General features: G+C 38.1%; 1 protein-coding gene across 1 annotated transcript in view; it reads right to left on the bottom strand.

Moving 5' to 3' along the window:
* The window catches only part of LOC121369829 (protein eva-1 homolog C-like), a 169,328-nt gene that overhangs the window by 81,576 nt on the left and 69,517 nt on the right, over window positions 1–18,235 (bottom strand). The window contains exon 2 of the mRNA XM_041494904.1: window positions 7,743–7,984. Coding sequence (XP_041350838.1) covers window positions 7,743–7,984 — 242 coding nt within the window. The remainder of the gene's footprint in view (window positions 1–7,742; window positions 7,985–18,235) is intronic.

Below are 18,235 nucleotides of genomic sequence, written 5' to 3'. Positions count from 1 at the left end.
GTGTGTGTGTCTGTGTGTGTGTGTGTGTGGGAGGAGGGAAGTGCATATAAAAGATCCCTTGCTGTTAACTGAAAAATATAGCAGGTTCACCCTGAAGACTACTAGTTATGTGTCAGAATTCCAGTAATTAATTTTAAAGGCGCAGACCCTAGTTTCATCAACCCGTGAAAAATGATATGGAAACTTAAGTTTAGTTAATCTACAAACCTGTAACTCACATTTGAATAAGGTTAAAACAGAGAGAAGCTAAAGTATATGATGTTTAAACAGGGAAATAGGGTCTAAAAATAACTAGAGCTTGTCTCGATAACCATTACTTCTCAGACAAAGATGCATTTTTAGAATGATGAAATATGAATTTTGGGGTATCGCAAAAACCTGGATGACCAGAACCACTTCAGATGTACGAAAATTAATATTCAAAATAATAAAATGTAAGTATTTCTAATTTAAATGGACAAAAATGGCTTTAATGATTAAAAATACATTGTGGTGTTTAAAAACTAGGGTCTGTCACTTTAAAATATGAAAGAAAATTTACTGGATATTTGTTCTATCGTATATCAAAGATCTGAACGACACTTCAGATCTATGAACATGCAATTGTATTAGAGTGATTAAAGGGACGGACTCTAGTTTTTAAACACTAAGGAATAGTTTTTAATTATTATAAAGCCGTTTTTGATAATTGAAATCATACTTTACTAAAGATTTTAATTTATTGTTTAGATTATTCATTTCTGTACATTCAAAGTGTTTTTGGTCATCCTGGTGTTTCTAATGTCACAAAATGCATTTCTCATATTTTTAAAAACGCACGAGCATCTGAGAAGTAACAGTTATGGAGTTGAGTTTTATTCAATTTTTAGAGGGTATTTCACCATTTCAAAGTCACATAGACTCATGTTTCACTCAATTGTAACTTTATCCAAATGTGTTACAGATTTGTTGATTGACCAAACTTAGTGTTAGTGTGCATTTTCAAGGGCTGGAACTAGGGTGTGTCCCTTTAATAAATGTATAAGTATACTGTGTTTACACATTCTGTATGGGTACTTGAACATCAAGCAGCTTATAAGTGAACTTGGGTGTTTGTAATGCATAATCACGTAAGCTATATCCTGGCAATTTCACAAATAAAATAAAAAGGATGTCTCTTCAACAATACCCCAGAATATGGATTTTATAAATCACAGGCTATTATTATATTATGCATCTAATTGCATTTAGAGGGGCGGGACCGTAGCCCAGTGGTAAAGCATTCGCTCTATGCACAGTCGGTCTGGAATTGATCCCCGTCAGTGGGCCCATTGGGCTATTTCTCATTCCAGCCAGTGCACCACGACTGGTATATCAAAGGCCATGGTATGTACTACCCTGTCTGTGGGACTGTGCATATAAAAGATGCAAGCACCTCAAGTGAGTGCTCGACCGACTTGAGCGAAATCCCGCCCCCTGGATGAATGGATTTACGGTTACGTGCAGTAGACCATGAAAAGTAGGTCACAGTGACCTAGTAATAGTACATGACACACCGCCATCCCAAGTTGTTCCTACATATGAGGTTTGATGGTCCTGTATGCATCTGTACGCAAGATATGGTCAGGACAAGGATTTACTGTTATGTGCAGCAGACCATGAAAAATAGGTCACAGTGACCTAGTAATAGTATGCGACACATCACCATGTCAGGTTGTTCCTACATGTGAGGTTTGATAGTCATGTATGTATCTGTATGCAAGATATGGTCCGGACAAGAAAAAGTTAACAGACGGACGGATGGACGGACAAAACCATACCATAATATGACCCATCATAGACAGGTGTATAAAAAACAGGAACCATGAAAAACATCCTGTTGTGAGAGAATACTGGTTTCGTACTTAAGGGTCTGGTATTGAGGGCTTTCACTGTACTAGTATCTAACATCTAGATATACAAAACCAACAAAAAAACAACCTGTGAACACCTGCACATGAATAATTACTAATGTCCGTCTGTAGCACAAAAAAAGAGGGGAAAAGATGCAGTGTAAATAAAAGCAACAATGAATAGGATAGAATAGGGCAGGGCAGGGCAGGGCAGGGCAGGGCAGGGCAGAATAGTATACAGTGTGCACTTCTGAGGAGAATCGGGGAGCCTAAGGCTCGCAAAAATAATACAGGACTTTCTAGCTTGGCTAGCATATGAGCCAGCATAGCTCATAAAAATAATTTGTACAAATTACACTGATTCTTCAAAATAACACAGTCAACATATATATCAAAATCCTGGGAAACTACAGTCTTGAATAGCAATCTTTTCCATGGTTTCATGCAAAAACATTTAGTGTATCTTCATTCTCTGCATGGCAGGGCTAGCTGGGTTTGTTGGTGGGCTCTAAAGATTTGCAAACAGTGAGTCCTTATGACACTTAAATTTTTTAAACCAAAATCGCACACTGGAACAGAACAGAACAGAACAGAACAGACGTTTAACAACATCCCAGCATGAAAAATACATCAGCTATTGGGTGTCAAAATACGGTAAAGGTAAAAAGAATAACAGGCAACAAGGAAGCAATAGATATAAAACAATCTCACTATTAAAAAAGACAACTGAGCAATACAGATAAAACAATCTCACTATTAAAAAAGACAACAGAGCAATAGATATAAAACAATCTCACTATTAAAAAAGACAACAGAGCAATACAGATAAAACAATCTCACTGTAATTGTGGCGTTATTGTCAACTGAACAATGAATTACTTTAAAAACAATGTAAACGTAAGATAACTCTTTATTAAACCCGCGCTTGCGGTGGGTCCTACCGACAATAATATGGGCGGAGCTTCAAGCCAGAGATAATGATCACGTGATCTAAGTAGCGACAAGGTCACAGTCTATGAGTTATAATTAAACAAATACACGTGGCCTCAGAGAAAGAAATCTGTACTCACGCAACGTTAGACACCTGTAAAGGCATTATTATTAAATGTATTTTGCAAATAACACGTTTGCTACCTTGCAAGTGAGGGGCAAAAATACTATTATTCCACGTGCGCCTTGTTACTCATGGTTGTCATGTGACATAAACAAGCTACGTCACATGTCCATATAAAAGCGGATCAAATTTGGAGTTATAATATGTTCTAATTGTTCCATAAATATTAAAAATGTACCCCCAATAAAGCTGTGTCTTCAAACTTTCAAACATTTTGGATTTAAGCTCCGCCCACTCCTATTTATATCGACGGCGCCGGTTTAACCACAGTGTACAGTTGACTCTAAAAACAGGCTGTTCCTCATGGTGGTGCAGGGGTGGCAACATTCAAATGGGTTTAATTGAGATTGGTGAATACAGCACATATTCCAATGGGCATCTGTGATAATGTTTTCAAATATACTGATGGAAAGAAATGAAGGATCACACAGATAGCAACAAGAAATAATGACTGCATCAAAAATCAATTCATATTGACTGGGAACATATAGGCAGCACATTCAACACTACAGACATCATTCAGTCCCACATTACAACTTGGTATGAAATACAGACATTACTACGCTAGTTGTGAATTAAATTTGGTCTACAATTCCAAGTGTTCCCTTATTTCTTTCCATCAGTATATGTTTCTCATTTTGTGTTGATGATTCAGTGCAATATTGGTTTGTTTACCACAGCTCCTTACACTGTGCTCATAATCCGACCATAGCGTTTCTTTTACTTTTAAAGAATTTCGCTTTCTTTTAGTATTTAATGTTACATGGTTTCACAGACCAGTAGGATGGCTTCTTTATATAGTGGCTGTTTAATACAGGTCAGATGGTCTGAGAGAACAGTAGTATGACTTCTTTATACAGGTGCCTATATAATACAGGTCAGATGGCTTGAGAGAATAGGGTGACCTCTTTATACAGGTGCCTATATAATACAGGTCAGATGGCTCGAGAAAACAGTAGGGTGACTTCTTTATACAGGTGCCTATATAATACAGGTCAGATGGTTTGAGAGAACAGTAGGGCGACTTCTTTATACAGGTGCCTATATAATACAGGTCAGATGGCTTGAGAGAATAGGGTGACCTCTTTATACAGGTGCCTATATAATACAGGTCAGATGGCTTGAGAAAACAGTAGGGTGACTTCTTTATACAGGTGCCTATATAATACAGGTCAGATGGTTTGAGAGAATAGGGTGACCTCTTTATACAGGTGCCTATATAATACAGGTCAGATGGTTTGAGAGAATAGGGTGACCTCTTTATACAGGTGCCTATATAATACAGGTCAGATGGCTTGAGAAAACAGTAGGGTGACCTCTTTATACAAATGGCTAGTTAATACAGGTCAGATGGTTTGAGTGAACAGTAGGATGCCTTCTTTATATGGTACTTGTATAATACAGGTCAGATGGTTTGAAAGAACAGTACAGTGACTTCTTTACACAGGTGGCTGTTTAATACAGTTGAGATGGTATGAGATAACAGCAGGGTGACTTCTTTATACAGGTGGCTGTATAATAAAGGTCACCCTGTTGTATGAGATGGGTTGAAAGAACAGTAGGATGACTTCTTTATGCAGGGGCTGCATAATATAGGTTAGATGGTTAGACAGAACAGTTGGATAACTTCTTTATACAGGTGGCTGTATAATACAGGTCACCCTGTTGTATGAGATGGGTTTGAGAGAACAGAAGGATGACTTTTTAGTACAGGTGGCTGCTTAACAAAGGTGACCACTTTAGTTGTCCTGACTCTTGTGTTTGTAAACTATCAACTGTGGCACACTACCTACCAAGTGAACTGTCAGATAAGTAACAAGTTGAATAATACGGCTTTAAACCCACACACCACACACACCACGCGACACACTGGGTCGTAAATCAAACGAGATCATTTCATGTTCACCACTAAAACTATTTTAACATTGTGATAAAGTTATGGTGCTCTGTTTCACCTTTTGATCTCTTTGTGCCAGTTTATCTGTATCAGTGCAAAATATGCAAGTTTACGAGAAGATGAACACCAACTTTTATTTTTACTATTCTCCTCCGAATGACTGTAAAAGCTAGTGAAGCATTTTATTGCTAAAGAAATGAAGAGATGAGTGAGGAAAACCCCTCCCTGGAGATGTTTAAGGTGCCACGCCATGAACGGAATGATACACCAAAACACTGTGATGTTTAGCCTAACACTAGGTATCAAATATATTAATACACTGCTTTCTAAATGTATAGGGGCGAGACGTAGCCGAGTGGTAAAGCACTCGCTCGATGTGCGATCGGTCTGGGATTGATCCCCGTCGGTGGGCCCATTGGGCTATTTCTTCTTCCAATCAGTGAACCACAACTGGTATATCAACGGCCATGGTATGTACTACCCTGTCTGTGGGATGGTGCATACAAAAGAACCCTTGCTGCTAATCGAAAAGAGTAGCCCATGAAGTGGCGAAAACTGGTTTCCTCTCTCAATATTTGTATGGTCCTTAACCATATGTCTGACACCATGTAATGGTAAATAAAATGTGTTGAGTATGTCGATAAATAAAATATTTCTTTCTTTCTTTCTAAATGTATACTGAAAGGCATAAATAACACAATGAGTATTTTACTGAAAATATCTTATAGAAGTATCATATATCTCTGAGTATATGTAATAGATTAAAAAAAACCCCATTAAAACAGACGCAAACTAATGTTAATTGGCACATTAATTTATTTATTATTGGCTGTTGGATGTCAAACATTTCATAATTCTGACATATAGTCTTAGAGAGAAAACCCATTAATTTTTCCATTAGTAGCAAGGGATCTGTTATATACCCTGTCGCACAGATAGGATAGCACATACCACAACCTTTGATATATCAGTAGGGATGCACTGGCTGGAACGAGATATAATCTAATGGGTCCACCAACAGGGATTGATCCCAGACCGACCACACTTCAGGTGAGCGCTTTACCACTGGGCTATGTTCTGCCCCGGATGATGTTTTAATCATCATGCTATTAAGATCATCTATTCTGGCCATCCACCCATCCACCCATCCATCCAACCATCCATCCATCCATCCATCTGTCCATGCAGCTAATTTTAGCTTAACATTTTAATAGGCAAACTCTGGGGCTGGAGTCAAACTGCATGCAATTTGTGTGGTACGGTATTAGCATTAAGCATTATAAAATTCAAACTCTTAGGCTGGAGTCAAACTGCATGCAATTTGTGTGGTATTAGCATCCAGCCTCCATGTGTGGACCTGACCCTGACAGGTCAAGTTATAGTGTTTAACATGCACATTCAGAGCAAGCTGTTTTAGTGCATGCCTGTCATGGGCACAAGTGCTGTCCTCGGCCAGCTCCTCCGTCCAGTACAGGAAAGGGCTGGAGTGGATGGGAGAGGGGACCCTAGTCTCTCAAAGGTTTTTATAAGAAGACTCGAGCCCAGGTTGTACAGTGTGCTAGATTTTAGGGTACAAAAGGCAGCTCCTCTGTGGCTATACGCTAATCTGTTACATGTTCGGGTCCTGCTGCTGGACTGTGCTTCTTGATCAGTCACGCTTTGTTGTCTTAATGTGAAGCTAGAGAGCACTTAACTGTTTCAGTGTGTTGATTCAATACAAAAAACCCCCAGCAGAACACGTCATCAACTGGAGAACAAACACTTCATCTGTATCAAACACGTTATTATATTATGCCATGCCACAATATCAATATGGGCGGGATGTAGTCCATTGGTAAAGCATTCACCTGATGTGAGACTGGTCCAGGATCGATCCATGTCAGTGGGTCCTTTGGGTTATTTCTCATTGCAGCCAGTGCACCATGACTGGTATATCAAAGGACATGGTATGTGCTATCCTTCCTGTAGGATGGTGCATATACCATTGGGTTATTTCTCATTGCAGCCAGTGCACCATGACTGGTATATCAAAGGACGTGGTATGTGCTATCCTTCCTGTAGGATGGTGCATATACCATTGGGTTATTTCTCATTCCAGCTAGTGCACCAGGGCTGGTATATTAAAGGCTGTGGTATGTGCGATCCTGTCTGTGGGATGGTGCATATAAAAGGTCCTTTGCTACTAATGGAAAAATGTTTTCTCTCTAAGACTATATCAGAATTACCAAATGTTTGACATTCCACAGGCGATGATTAATAAAGCAATGTGTTCTAGTGGTGTCGTTAAACAAAACAAACTTTAATTTTAAACCTTAACAATATCCTGCACAATCATTTGTAAGGTTCTTTCAATCTTTCCTTCTTTTTGGGGTCAGGGCTTGGGTGACTGGTTGGGATGGCAAATAAAAATAGACACCTAAAAGTTAACTAGAGAAAATTTATTTATTAATCATTGGCTATTGGATGTCAAACATTTGGTAATTTTGACATATAGTCTTAGAGAGGAAACCTGCTAAAAAAAAATTCCATTAGTAGCAAGGGATCTTTCATATGCATCATCCCACTGACAGGATAGCACATACCATGGTCTTTGATATACCAGTCATGATGCACTGGCTGGAATGAGAAATAGCCACAATCGATCCTAGATTGACCGTGCATACAACAATCACTTTTACCACTGGGCTATGTCATGCACGCCTTCTCCCCCAAAAACATAACCCCCCCCCCCCCCCCCCACCTAAATCCAAATGATGGTAATCACATCATGTCAGCTGGACACTACATCTCACCCTCCCCTCCACCTCTTCATGTACGTAAATTAACCCCTTAACCACTGAACAGTGGAACGGATACTCACCGTGAGTGACGTCGTGGCCTGACAGTTGGTGTCCTCGCGGAGGTAGTGGTACGGTGTGTAGAGACTGCGATAGCTTCCCTTACTGTTGTGCGTGGGCGCAGGACACATGCGACTGCTCGGCACCTGGCGTCCGTACTGCGCGAACTGCATGCTGATCAGCGTCTTTCTGGGACAGCGGACTTTCAGAATACTCCCGTCACACACATGCTCATGAAACGTGTTCAGAATGCTCAACAGTGAACCTGGGGTAAAGACAACAATTAAAATTGGTTAATATTTATAGGATATTAAATGAGCTTTCATTTCATATCATGTTAATGTCCCGAGTAAAATAATTTTCAATTGAAACAAGCTTTAGCGAGTGACAATGAAAATTATTTCACGAGAGTTTTTAATATCCTATTTATTACTCATAATTGATCTTAATTTATATCACTCATCTCATTTCGTTGACGTTCCTGCAAGCTTGTAGTACACCAATCAATGACATCATCGTTTAACGTCAAAAGTGTTACGTCCCACTGGGCATTCTAGTGAGACGTATCACTTTGATATGTACCAAGATATTTTTATCCATATGGGTAAAAACACAATTAAAGTAGTGTCGGAAATAGGATAAAACAGATTTTCATCGATTATTTCTTTCATATTAAACTGACAAGTAAATATTTTGTAAATATCTATTTAATGTTACTCTACCTAATTTAACATGTACTTGTTTGGGCCGTCATTGATGTACAAGGTGGTGTTTACTCTTGAAATTACAAGAAAGATATCAGTAAACAGGTGAATTGTATACTTTACTGAAACAGACTATAATACATTTTGATCGACATGTGTCAATTTCATTTACCCTTAAACAAACTATTAATTTAAAACTGCAAGTTAACTTAGTATTTTGAATTGCAGCATAAATTATTAATTATGATCATCATATTTAATTAATATAAATTCAATATAAGTACATTAAAAATTTACACAATCGTGCAACCACTTAAAGGTGCTCTATCACAGTTATATGTGAGCATCTGTTTGTGATAAAGATTCTCCATTAAAAATGTATTTTCTACTAGTAGATAAAATTATTTTGTTAGAATTATTTATGGGCATATAGTTGAAGGTGTAGTACTTAAATTTTAAAGCAAAATGTAATTAATTTTTTTTTATATTTGCAACAGCTGTCATTATGCAACTTGAAGATAGCACCTTTAATACATAGCACCTTTACACTCAGAATGGTTTTTGACAGTTTTGCTCAAAAGTTCTTAGAAATGTCTACAGATATTTTGTTTTGGAGAGGGATAGGGGGTAAACCGTCATCAGAGACGGTCCCTCACATATTGCAACAGCAATGAAATTGACACATGTCGATCATAATTTGTTACAGTCTGTTTCAATAAAGTGCACAAATCACCTGTCTACTGACATCTTTCTTTCAATTCCAAGAGTAAACACCACCTGGTACATCAATGTGAGCCCAAACAAGTACATGCTAAATTAGGTAGAGTATCATTAAATAGATATTTACAAAATATTTACGTGTCAGTTTAATATGAAAGACATAATCGACAAAAATATTTTTTATTCTATTTCTGACACTACTTGCTACCTGCTCAATTGTCCATCTGAGGATGAAGGAAAGAAATGTTTTATTTAATGACGCACTCAACACATTGTATTTACTGTTATATGGCGTCAAGCATATGGTTAAGGACCACACAGATATTGAGAGAGGAAACCCGCTGTTGCCACTTCATAGGCTACTCTTTTCATTTTCAGTTAGCAGCAAGGGATCTTTTATATGCACCATCCCACAGACAGGATAGTATATACCACGGCTTTTGTTACACCAGTTGTGAAGCACTGGCTGGAACGAGAAATAGCCCAATGGACCCACCGATGGGAATAGAGCTTAATATACAGTTAGTACCTGCTCAAGTGTTCATGAGGATGAATGAGTGACCTAAACACACCTCCTGCAAGCATTTCACAACTATAGCAGGTGGGATGTAGCCCAGTGGTAAAGCTCTCTCTTGATGAGTGGTCAGTTCCGGATCGATTCCTGTCGGTGGGCCCATTGGGCTATTTCTTATTCCAGCAAATGTACCATGAATGGTATATCAAAGGTTGTGGTATGTGCTATCCTGTCTGTGGAATGGTGCATATAAAAGATCCCTTGCTGCTAATGGAAAAATGTAGGAGATTTCCTCTCTAAGACTAAATGTCAGAATTACCAAATATGTCAAAAAGGCGATGATTAAAAAAAAAATCAATGTGCTCTAGTGGTGTCGTTGAACAAATCAAACTTTTTCAACTAGGTTCCTGTCTTATCAAATGTTATGAAATTGGGGAGTCCACAAAATCAGTCATGTTGACTGTTGGCAGCTATATAGGGCTATTAGAGACAGATGACTTGCACAAAGACAGTGAACTTGTCAGCAATATTCACCTGACATAACATGAACTCTTATTTACATGACTTGTAAGCACATTATAATTTCAACATTCCCGAGTTTATTATGTATAAATTATGTGTGAGACTGATTAATTTGAAGATATTTATCAGAAATAAATGTAAAAATACCAGTTGTGAAATAAAGTACTATATATCTTTGAGATAGCATGCGCTATCCTGTCTGTGAGATGGTGCATATAAAAGACCCCTTGCTACTCATGGGGAAATGTTGTGGGTTTCCTTTCTAAGACTATATGTCAAAAATACCAAATGTTTTGACATCCAATAGCTGATGATTAATAAATCGTTGTGCTCAAGTGGTGTCGTTAAACAAAACAAACTGCGAGATCGCACCTTTAAGATAAATCCACTATGACCTTTGTCTCACCATTGCAGAAAACCGTTTAATGGCCATTACCATTAACAATGATTTAATTTACCATGAATAATCAGCAGAAATAACCACACGGGTCGGTTTACTGCTGTGACCTTTCACCTTCACAGTAAATAGTGCTGATATATCACAGTTTATAGATCCACCATTCAAGATCTTTTAACAACTGTATTCAAAGTTCATCATAACATAAATCAACAAACACAGACAGATGTTGAAAAGTTCACCATTACAGAAAGCTTGTTTGATAATAATGATCACCTTTTCAAGGGCAATACTGTAATTTCATGCAGGTGTTTCTTTTGAAATTCTAATTCATGACCCTTGTGACCTCTAATGAGGTGCTAATTAGGGGTCTTGAAAGATTTAAGGTTGGCACTAAATATCAGTTTTACGAGACACATAATGTACAGTTTATATTTGTTTGCATGAAAATGGAACCAATATAACTCTATAATGAATGAAGTTAAAATTCATATAAAAATATATTACTAAGTTTCAAACCCATACGAACTCGCATTAAAAAAAAAAAATGAAACAATTTTCAGTGTAAATAAAAAAGTTTCTTTAAAAATTATCATCAAATTGCATAGGTTAAATCTTAATTTACAATATGTGAAGACAGCTGATGGAACAGCCAATGTAAAGCACACACGATTCTACCTTTAGTCTCTGTGTACTGCATTACCAATTACTTTGATAACAATGCAGATAAGGCTGTTCTACCATTCTGTCTTGACCCCTGTATTAAAAATAAGATTAATCTATATAATTTGATGGTAATTTTTATTTACATAGGACATTTTTGTAAAAAATGTTTTTTTGAGTTGGTATGGGTTTAAAACTCAGTAATGTTTTTAATACATCTTTCATTACAGAGATATTAACCAATTCATCAGTTAACTTTGCATGCAAGCAACCTATAGTATGATAATGCAAATAGAAATACACTGACACACAGTGAGAACTTTAAAGATCAGACCTAGTAATCCATGTTAGTTCACAGGACTCTCAGATGGGGACAAAACAGGGCAAAAGAGGTCACCATATATTACTAAATAGTTTTTTTTTTTTAAATTCAGTAATAAAAATATGCTAATTTCACACTGAACACAAGACATGCAATGCCTTGCTTTCCACCAGATATTAGACTTAAATATTAATCTTGAATGCAGACCTTGCAGAAACCACCATAGATCTGTTATTATTATTGTTAAAATTACACGTCTGCTTGCTTTGACTGATAGTGGAATAAAACCTGAAGGCTAAACCTGTTCCATGAATAAGAAAGAGATTTAAAATAGTTGTAATGTGATATACAAATACATGGACCCATCCATCAATCAAACCACACATCTCAAAGATTCTTTTGTGGTTGTTAACTGACAAGTAATTGATAAGCAAACCCCCCCCCCCCCCCCCCCCCACCGAAAGGCTTATATAGATACTGCTCCCAGTAATAAACAACCGGCCACAGTAGTGTCATGGTTAAGCCATTGACATAAGAAGGCTGGTAGGTACTGGGTTCGCAGCCCGGTACCGGCTCCCACCCAGAGTGAGTTTTTAAAGATCTCAATGGATAGGTGTAAGACCATCACACCGACTTCCCTCTAACCACTAACCCACTGTCAGATAGCTGAGGTGTGTGCCCAGTACAGCATGCTTGAACCGTAACTGAATATAAGCACGATAATAAGTTGAAATGACTGAATGAATAAGTAATAAACAATATCCATCCATACAGCTTTATCTGTAATCCTATCCATCTGTCCATCCATCAACCCACCCACTTATAAAATATAACCATCCATCCATTCACAAGGGGCGGGATATAGCCCAGTGGTAAAGCACTCGCTTGATGCATGGTCAGTCTTGGATCGATCCCTGTCGGTGGCCCGTTGGGCTACTTCTCGTTCCAGCCAGTGCACCATCAAAGCAGGTTCTTATGTGCTATCCTGTCTGTGGGTTGATGCTATCCTGTCTGTGGGTTGGTGCATGTAAAGGATCCTTTGTTACTAATGGGAAAATGTAGCAGGTTTCCTCTCTATTACTGTATGTCAGAATGACCAAATGTTTGACATCCAATAGCCGATGATTAATAAATCAATGTGCACTTCCATCCATTCACCAACCTGTAATAACACTTACATGTACATCACTCCATACAAAATTTATATTTAGAATGCAAAACCAAAATCCAGCCTGTGCAGGTGCAGCATGCAAGTTTGTTTTTGATTATACATGTATTGCCCATAATTAGTCCTAATTTAGTCATTAGAATAGTATGGGTTTTTCTTATTTGTCTTGTTTGTTTAAATATGTAACATGTTTTGCATCCAGCTCTCTATGTGGAATGTTTATATGCAAGAAAGTTTGTATCTCTCTATCTTTGGAGATTATATCATATAGATGGAATTAAGACAAAACTATTTTTATAACACTGGTACATTACGATTCATATAAATAGCCTGTTTTATTACTTCATTTGCAATTCAGTTTCACCACCACCAGATAGCCTTAAGGGTGCACTGTCTTATTGTGATATTAACCACACACTGATGTGACGTTAACCCCACACTGGTGTGACGTTAACCCCACACTGATGTTACATTAACCCTACATAATGTTATGTTAACCCTACACCGATGTTATGTTAACCCTACACAATGTTATGTTAACCCTACATTGATGTTACATTAACCCCACACTGGTGTTACATCAACCCTCCACTGATGTTACGTCAACCCCACACTGGTGTTACGTCAACCCACACTGATGTTACGTCAACCCCACACTGATGTTACGTCAACCCCCCACTGATGTTACATCAACCCCCACTGATGTTACGTCAACCCCACAGACGTTACGTCAACCCCACACTGATGTTACGTCAACTCCACACTGATGTTACGTCAACCCTACACCAATGTTGTTAACCCTACACAATATTATGTGAACCCCCCACACTGATGTTATGTCAACCCCACATTGATGTTACATTAACCCCCAAACTGATGTTACATTAACCCCATACTGATGTGACGTCAACCCCACACTGGTGTTACGTCAACCCCACACTGGTGTTACGTTAACCCCACACTGGTGTTACGTTAACCCCATACTGGTATTACGTTAACCCTACACAATGTTACGTTAACCCTACACAATGTTACGTTAACCCTACACTGGTGACTGGTGCTATGTTAACCCCACACTGATAATGTTAACCCCACACTGATGTTACTTTAACCCCACTGATGTTACTTTAACCCCACTTGTTACGTCAACCCCACACTGGTGTTACCGTAACCCCACACTGGTGTGATGTTAACGCCACACTGATGTTACTTAACCCCAACACTGATGTTACTTAACCCCAACACTGATGTTACGTTAACCCCACACTGATGTTACTTAACCCCCACACTGGTGTTACGTTAACCCCACACTGATGTTACTTAACCCCAACACTGATGTTACGTTAACCCCACACTGGTGTTACGTTAACCCCACACTGGTGTTACGTTAACCCCACACTGGTGTTACGTTAACCCCACACTGGTGTTACATTAACCCCACACTGGTGTTACAGTCACCATGAGTGCTTCTCCACAGCCACCTCTCACCAACTGAAGATTGACGCCATATAACCGTCATTAAATGTGTTGAGAGCATCGTTAAATAAAACATTTCTTCTTCCTGGTGCAATCGTACAGCCAGGTATTAGATCATGGGAAAGAATGTAGAAGGGGGAGTAAGGTCGGCGGGGTGGTGGTGGTGGTGGTGGGGATTAATCCAAAATGCCTGACCTTTCCTGTCTTGGGCTTGTTTACTTTCAGTTAGTGCCCTATCCACGAGGCCTATTGACAAATGAGAAGAGGAGCTCTCTGTAAACAAGGAAGAGCTGCTGCTGGTATTTTTTTGCGACACCTATACCTTGGTTACCCAACACACCAATTGGAATTTTTACCCTCCCTGCCCTTCCATTACATGATATAGCTATGACACAGCTAGAGGCCAAGATATATAGTTTACAGCTAGAGAGAGAGAGAGGGGGGAATCTCTTTTAAAGAAAAAAAAAGCCAAATGGGTCATGGTCAAAATAATTTATTATCCAGTTACCTGGTAAATACAAACAGTATTTCATGACAACCAAGTTGTCTTTTTGGATGGGATCGTGCTCAATCCATGGGTGCAGATTGTAGCCCAGTGGTAAAGCGCTCGTCTAATGCGCAGTCAGTCAAGGATCGATCAGTGGACCCATTGGGCTGTTTCCAGTTCCAGCCAGTGAACAACAACTGGTATATGATAGGCTGTGGTATGCGATAGGCTGTGGTGTGCGATAGGCTGTGGTATGCGCTAGGCTGTGGTATGCGCTAGGCTGTGGTATGCGCTAGGCTGTGGTACGTGATAGGCTGTGGTATGTGATAGGCTGTGGTATATGCTAGGGGTGTAACACATATACATGGTGGCGAATACAAATATGTATCACGAATATGAGGTGACGAATACGAATATGTATTCACATCTGTGAATACAAAAGTGAAAAGGTTTTGCAGAAAGGAAGAACAATATTTTTTTAAAGGTAAAGGTGTTGTAGGGTACCAGTCCAATGGGTTGTATAAAACAAGGATTGGTCTGTGTGCTTGATCTAATACAAAATTGATCCAGACATTATCAAACCAATCAAATAGGTATTGCATTTTGGTTAGTGCGATTTAGAAACATAAATTGTACAGTTAGCATTACATATATTTATTTGTGTATATGGTTCAGCTAGTGACGAATACGAATGCAACTACGATACAGATCGTTGTTCAGTGCACAGAAAATTTGAGTACATCATTACACCGCTGGTATGTACTATCCTGCCTGTGGGATGGTGCATAAGAAAGATCCCTTGCTACCAACGAAAAAATGTGGCAGGTTAACCCCTTGACTATATGTCAAAAGTACCAAAAGTTAGACATCCAATAGCTGATGATTAATAAATCAATGTGCTCTAGTGGTGTTGTTAAACAAAATAAACTTTTGCTCAGTCCCGAGGTGTTTGGTTTAGAGGATCGAACCATCCCCCCCCCCCCCCCCCCAGGTGGACACATTCCCTGATTAGTTTTTACCCCACATCCCAACTAGTGCCCCGTGGTATGTGCTTTTCTGTCTGTAGGAAAGTGCATATAAAAGATCCCTTACTGCATTAGGAAAAATGTAGCTGGTTTCCTCTGTTGACTATGAGTCATAATTACATGTTTGACATCCAATAGTTGATGATTAATTAATCAATGTGTTTTAGTGGTGTCGCATTGGCATAGGAAGGGGGGGTGGGGTGCATGTGCCCCCCCCCCCCACTCTGTGGGAGCAGTGATGTTTTTTTTTGTATATTTATACATTTATATGTATAAGTGTGTGTGTGTGCCTCCTCCCCCCCCCCCCCTTCCCCACTTTTTGGCACCTTCCTATGCCTGTGTGTCGTTAAACAAAACAAACTTTACCATGTGTAACATAACACAAAAGGGTGATCAAACTATAAATTTTTATTTACTAGTAAAATAACTCAGTTGTCATTTGCTTAAGTGTATTATTTTTCAGTGCTGTATCCATGATCTTAAATTTCACATCTGAATTAGTATAGCAGCAATATGCTTAAGCTGGCCACTTTATACCATTTATGACAGAAAAAGAAACCAGTGGGAAAACTGTGACAAAGTTCCTGGACAGGTGATGACCAGCAGGTGTTTCTGGGATGGGGAATGGCCCCATGCTGTGCAGAACTAGCTGGTGCATGGGGTGTGCTGTGCTCTGGATGTGGAATATCGAAATGTTCCTGGACAGTATTGCAATAACTTGCAGTAAGTTCAAACAGATCTCCTTGCAGTAAAAACACACAGGTTGTTGACACAGCCTGCCCCACTTTGATGTCCGTGGATTCAAGTATGAAGAGAACTTATGAAATATTTGACAAATAATACAACAAAGTAAACTTGTTTTGTGAGCATTTCTGCCCTGTGATAGCAGACATGGAATTTCCTTGTAGATTTTTTTATTGATTTTTTTTTTTTAAATTCAGATATATATATGTAGAACTTTACAAAAAAAATTAACGAGAAATCTAAAGTATTTTATAGAATAAATTGTAAAAAGTGTTTACAAAACTGCAATCTTGATTTACAATATTATAACATAATTTATTAAATAGAGATTATTATATGAGGTTGTGTTTGTTTGTTTTGTTTAACGACACAACTAGAGCATATTGATTAATTAATCATCGGCTATTGGATATCAAACATTTGATAATTCTGACTTGTAGTCATCAGAAGAAACCCACTAATGCAGCAAGAGATCTTTTATATGCACTTTCCCACAGACATGAAATCACATTCCACAGCCTTTGACCAGTTGTGGTGGACTGGTTGGAATTAGAAAAACTCAGAAGAATGGATCCACCGAGGTGGTTTGATCATGCGATGCAAGCAACCGGCCCCCTGAATGAGGTTGTGTGTTGTACTCATTTTACAAAACGAATGTCAGGATTTTTGTTTTGTCTGAGCGAGACATCACTTCCCAAAATTACGACGTTACACTTGTTATTACACATGCTTCATATGGTTTTTATTAACTCGGTTACGTTGAACCGTGTTGATAATAATGCAAAATACAAACACGACTACAAATTTAATAAACTTATGTGTTATTACTATCAATGGTTAATGTTAGCTGTCTTCATTACAAGTCTGTTGTCAAGTTTGTAACAGTAACATAGAACAGCAAAATACTTCCCCACTTCTAACGGTTAAAGGCACATACCCTAGTTTCAACCGGTGAAAATGGACACTAGATTCGTTAATCTACAAACCTGTAACACATCTGTATAAAGTTATAACAGAGTGAAACTGAAGTCTGTGAGGTTTAAACAGGGATATAACCAGACCTGTCAACCTTTAGTCAAGAGAAAGCAGGAGGTGCGTGTTGAAAAAGCAGGAGATTTTTTAAATTCACACAATTTAACCCAAAATCGCAAGATTTAAAAAAAACATTATTACACTAAGTTATATGAATACTTTATAATGTCATATATACTTCTTAACCTTAGATCTTGGCATTAAAGTTTAAATATTATAATTTAAAACATATTTTAAAAAAATAACATGAACAAGAAAAAAAAAAATTAATTAGTACATTTACGGTATTACACTTAGCCTTACAGGTTGCGTTACATTATCATTTGTGGTTAGTGTACCTAAGTACCAAAAACAAATTTATATAAATCTTATAAATTAATATTAAGTTTTTACTATAATGAGGAACGGTGGCGTGGTACTTATTTAAAATAATTATAATGATGCAATAAACATTGTATTTTCATTAATCATAAGTAAAACCTCATTACGGACATCGTGTGAAATATACCGGAATTATACCCATTTCCGTGAGTAACTTTATGTCAATGTCAAACACATTATTTTTTAATTGTACAAAAATAATTTCTTGAAGTGTACCCTTATAACCAACATTTTACCGCACAAACATACAAAATTAACTGACACAAGTATGTTTATACAGCTAATTGGTCTTTTCGTTGTCTTGCTGTGACATGTGATTTTAACATGCATCGTGTGTATCGCTGTCAACTCGTGAGTCTGG

This window comes from Gigantopelta aegis, chromosome 4 (genome assembly GCF_016097555.1).
Source record: "Gigantopelta aegis isolate Gae_Host chromosome 4, Gae_host_genome, whole genome shotgun sequence".
NCBI lineage: Eukaryota > Metazoa > Mollusca > Gastropoda > Neomphalida > Peltospiridae > Gigantopelta > Gigantopelta aegis.
The sequence above is the reverse complement of the archived record's forward strand: the minus strand, read 5'-3'. Positions and strand labels throughout refer to the sequence as shown.